General features: G+C 33.5%; 1 protein-coding gene across 6 annotated transcripts in view; it reads left to right on the top strand.

Moving 5' to 3' along the window:
- LOC122259192 (ectonucleoside triphosphate diphosphohydrolase NTPase) overlaps window positions 1–5,000 on the top strand; it is a 47,642-nt gene that overhangs the window by 41,392 nt on the left and 1,250 nt on the right. For all 6 annotated transcript variants that reach the window (XM_043025828.2, XM_086548782.1, XM_086548781.1 and 3 more), the window contains 6 exons: window positions 271–411; window positions 1,982–2,102; window positions 2,401–2,485; window positions 2,661–2,717; window positions 3,191–3,297; window positions 3,654–5,000. The exon at window positions 3,654–5,000 is cut by the window's right edge and continues 1,250 nt beyond it. In XM_043025828.2, coding sequence (XP_042881762.2) covers window positions 271–411; window positions 1,982–2,102; window positions 2,401–2,485; window positions 2,661–2,717; window positions 3,191–3,297; window positions 3,654–3,731 — 589 coding nt within the window. In that variant the 3' untranslated portion in view covers window positions 3,732–5,000. The remainder of the gene's footprint in view (window positions 1–270; window positions 412–1,981; window positions 2,103–2,400; window positions 2,486–2,660; window positions 2,718–3,190; window positions 3,298–3,653) is intronic.

Genomic DNA, 5,000 nt, shown 5'->3' with positions numbered 1-5,000 from the left:
TAGGTTGGCCCAGGGGTATCCTGTATACAGTGTAAATAATCTCTGAGTATAAAAGACTTTAGATATTGAAACTACTAGGAAAAATAAGTAGTAAACTGTAAAATTTATGTACCAGTAGGTATATGCTAAACTTTAGGGGGCAAAAATTATAGAAATACTACTAAGTATGGATGCAAATTGAATTTCATTTCATTTTTCAGATTGATATACATTACCAGGAGAACCAAGAATAAACTGTGAAGATGTATATTATTTTTTTTTGTTTTCCAGTTACCTTGGGTTGGGTCTGATGGCTGCCCGCAAAGCAGTCCTCATGCAGCACAAAGGCGAAGATGGAGTCATCCATTCCCCCTGCGTCAATCCAATCATAGATCACCAGTGGAGCTATGGGGGTGAAACTTACACTATCAGGTAATAGATGCTGAAGAGGAGACCTTGCACTCCCCAAAAGGATTATTCACTCACTTTTTTTAGCTAGCTTGATTTTTTGAAGGACTAGCTAGTAAAATGTAGGTAAAGTTTTGATATTACCCTGTATGTGAACTGTGGAGAAACTGTCAAATCCAAGTGACCTGTAACTAGTCACATTTAATTATACCAGTAATACTCACCCTAAAATGACCACAGAAAATATAGAATTAGTTTAAATTCACATTTAAAACCTGGAGGGCCCTTAGAATAGCCCATGTGGCCATGCAAATAATAAAACTATTCATAATCAATCAAATTTTTCAAATGCAAGCATTGTTTATTTTATGTTGTCTTAGCTCATTGCCTGTCAACAACACGTGGTTTGATGTGAGCCTTGTATAATATTTGTAATTTTGTTTACTTTTTTTAGCAAAGGAATTACACCAATATTTTTTTCTTTTTATTTATTCATTTATTTACTTATTTTTTTAATTTTTGCAATGAAAAAAGAGAGAGTAGATTTTTTAAAAATAAATGATAATAAAAATGCATGTAAGTAATAATAGTGTCTGAGAAAATGATACTACACAAATAAGACAATATGTGTGTGAGACAGACATTATTGATCATAGAGGGTACCCTCTGTATTCATATATTTATGTATGGTTGACCAGTTATGGGTTAAATAGTTCAAAGGAGGAGAGTCAACTCCCCCCCCCCCCACCCCACCCCTTTAACTGTGAGTTAGAATTTTATATATATCAAAGTTATGGCCAAACTGTTCACTTCAGCTAAGTTTGAAACCAGTTGGAAGATAAGTATACTGTTTTATATTGTTATTGGTTTTAGATTTATATTAGGAATAACAAAATTAGCTGATTTTGTAAGTATTAACAACTAGAGCATTGAATATGGAAAGTAATTAACAGGCCTACTAGTCATTACTGTAGATCTGTATTCTCATATGATCACATACGTTCTATTACACACCAATTGACCTGATTGGGTTTGTTTTTGGCTCTAATTGGCCTAAACGCTAGGAATTTCCACCACATGAAGGGATATCCTCTCACTTGGCATTACTGGTTTAATGGCTTCCATTTTTTAATTTTTCTACATTTATGATGGTCTTCCTTAACCAAGAAATCTGCCATTTTGCACATACATCTATACTTATTATAAAAAAATAAAAAAAATAAATAAGTAAACATAGACTTTATTTAGGTGTGGCTATCCTCCTAGCTGGTGCGATGGGTGATTTTGCATATAGCGCTTGGCCATGGCCAGTGCGGGCGAATACCCGTAGGCGTTAGGCATATGCTTTTGAAATATCCAGGCGTTTCAACCATTTGAAGCCAAAACAGCCTTGTTAACTAGTTAATCAAATCTTATGTTCTTTCACAAGAAGAACTATATGAAAATCTGATGGATTGGAACCTAAAGCTACACAAAATTAATGCTTCTGTCAGTTCAGTAATCACTGAAAATGTATGCAAAATATTTGTTGTATTCCATCCATTTATTTTTCTTAGCTTCAAGAGATAAGATGCAATTATTTTCTAATTTGCAGAGGTTCTGAGCACCCCAAGTACCAAGAGATCAGAGGTCAAGCTGGTCGTCTGAGCGAGAACCGGCCCATAGCTGACCACAAATCTTGCCTTGAAGCTTGTGCGAAAGTGATAAAAGATCAGGTAAGAAATGTCTTTACTACAGCTTGACTATGTATTATAGAATGTTTGTTTGTTTATTTTTGTTTTATCCTGAATTACACAAGAAAGAGGGACAGGCAGACAGATAGACGCAGACATAGAAACAGAGAGAGACTTACGTATTTAGGTTACATAAATGTTTCTTTAAGGGTCAATATCTTTTCTGTGTTGTTATTATTATACTTGTTCTATTAGGAATACTTTGTAGTGTTTAAAAAAAAAAAAGGTAAGATATTCCAATTTGAGCTTGTAAAGATACAGCACTTCTTCTTTGCTGTAGGTACACTCGCCACCAGAGCTGAGAACAAGAGAGGTGATTGCCTTCAGTTACTTCTTTGACCGAGCTACAGAGCGAGGTCTTATAGGTGAGTAATCCAATAATCATTATTATAGGTTTTCTGAAAGATTTTACCTATGATATCTCATGAGGTACATGCATATAACCTAGGTATTATAACCTTTGGCAAAAATTAAGATATTATTACTGTACATTTTTGGATAATTGGATTAATGTGAGTATATCTTGGTATTCCACTACAGATCCATTTAATGGAGGAGTTCTAACAGTGCAAGAGTTTTTGCAAGCAGCTGTGCAGAGTGAGTCTTATTTCTTTTATGAATTATAGAATTGCATTTTCTGGATTGTGGATAACACAGTGAGGAAAGAACTATTACATTATTGTAGTGAAAAAACGAAAAACAAAATGAAGTGGGAAAATATTTTAGGGGGATTATTTCCAACAGAAATTAAATAAACACAAGCTTGGAATCATTTTTTTTTTTCCTGAAAATTAGTTTTTTTTATTCATTGCTAAATATTTAGTGCTCATTTGTGTTTTTTACAATGTTTTCACATTGAACTTAAGCTTCTTCTTTTTTATTATACTTAGAGCCATCAGAAAAATGTGAGAGGAGGGCTTGCACCTTGTTATATACAAAATATAACCCTATTTTTCTTTGTAAAAAGATAATGTTTGATCCCCTTGTAATTAGATTTTCTCCTTTTAATTTGGAAAATTTTGCTTGAGAGAAAAATAATATTTTTATGACTAATTTCATCCTTCTTCCAGCGTGTAATATTCCTAACTCTGAGCAGCCTCTGGCGTGCCTAGACTTGACATATATCAGCGCATTCCTCACCAGTGGCTATGGCCTCAAGGGCGAAAACACTGTGAAAGTAAGTTGAAAAGGATGATAACCATGAAGCTTTTTAAGTTTTTATGATTTTATATTGAAAAAAAAAAATCATTATTATCATATTTTGATTTACATTTGGTTCATCTTGTGTGAATTCCTCCATTTCTCTGTGTTTTTTTTTAGTGTTTTTTCCCCCTTCATCTCCTTTGCTTTACCCTTGTAACTTCTGTCCTCTGCTACTATATCAGTCTCTCTCTCCTTCTGTCCTTGCCCCCCCTCCTCTCTCTTTAAATTCTCTTGCCTCCTCTTCCTCCTTTGTCTACATTCCTCTTTTCTGCTTTCCTGTCCCCTTTGCCTTATCATTAAATATTAACAGAGGTCTTGATGCATTTCCAGTTATACAAGAAGATTGATGGCTACGAAATCAGCTGGGCCCTCGGCTTAGCTTTCCACGTAATAAATAATGGAATATAAATTTTAGATTTGTGATCTTGGTTGGTGTAATGTGAGAACCAGTGAGTTTAAGCGACAGCCTATTTTTTATTTCTTTTTCTTTTTTACTGGTGTGACTAAATATGGGAAAGCATAATAAAGAAGTAGCATAATAACAGGTTTTACTGTCTGCAGGACGATGCGGTTAGGAATTTTCTTTTTTAAGATCAAATCTGAAGAAGACTTATGATTTCTTTGTGCTTGTGTTTGAGTACATGTGTAATTGTTTGTTTGAATGTTTAATTGTATGTTTGACAGTTATAATCCACAGTATGTTCACATGCATATGTTATATACATACTCACTGGTATGTTTGTGAATATATTTTATGTTAAGAAAATACATTCAAATCTTAAATTTTCCTATTTTTGAGCAAATCAGATGTACTGCAAGGAAGTGAATTTTTCATGGTAAAATGCTGTCGTAAAATATTTTTCAGTGGAATGTGACTACTGGATATCTTGTGCTAAAAAGGCCCTACTGTAAAGCATGCAGGCTTTACTGGAAAGTAATATTTTGGCTTTATTCTCAGGAGAAAGATTTTTTTTTTTTTTTTTTTTTAGATAAAGTTAATGGGATCATTGTTTAGCAAGTTCTAATTTTGCATTATTTTATGTGCAATGACTGGGAGATATAATATCTTTTAGAAATACCTTCAGGTGAGCCACAGTTCAAGACCATTATAAAAGGAAATGGTTCTTGCTTTTTTGTTAGGTAAATGTTTCTTTCAAACACCTTTGTTATATCCTAATTTGTTCATAGGATATGCAGAAATAAGGTATTAAACAGGAGCAATAATGTGGATAAAATAATGATTTTATATGGTCAATTAATTTATTTTATAGAGTTTGTATGCAATTGGACATGCAGAATAATCTTTCACTGTTGAGTTAGGTAAATGGTCTCTGAAACTTGTTCCTCAAATAGATATAAAAGGCCCTCCAGTGAGGACGTTGGACTCGTGAAAATCAAATGGCTCGTTGAATACCGCGTTGAGACTTGTTGCCATTGAAGGTACTTAGAATCAGTTGCTGTTGGATATATTGTTGAAGTTTGCATTGTATTCTTGTTGCTCTGGCTACTGAACTTAAATTGAAAACAAGAGACATGTGCAAGCATTAGCTCAGTAGTACAAGTATTGTATTATATTTTTGGGTTACCAAGTGTTGTTACAGTGAAATGCAGATATTTTTGTTATATTTTGTGATAAGAAAAGCTCGCAAAATGTTGGAAGGAGTGAATATATAGAAC

This window comes from Penaeus japonicus, unplaced genomic scaffold, assembly GCF_977035675.1.
Source record: "Penaeus japonicus unplaced genomic scaffold, GWHDUDI00000001_assembly GWHDUDI00000021, whole genome shotgun sequence".
Taxonomy (NCBI): domain Eukaryota; kingdom Metazoa; phylum Arthropoda; class Malacostraca; order Decapoda; family Penaeidae; genus Penaeus; species Penaeus japonicus.
This window is presented reverse-complemented; position numbering and strand designations above follow the sequence as displayed.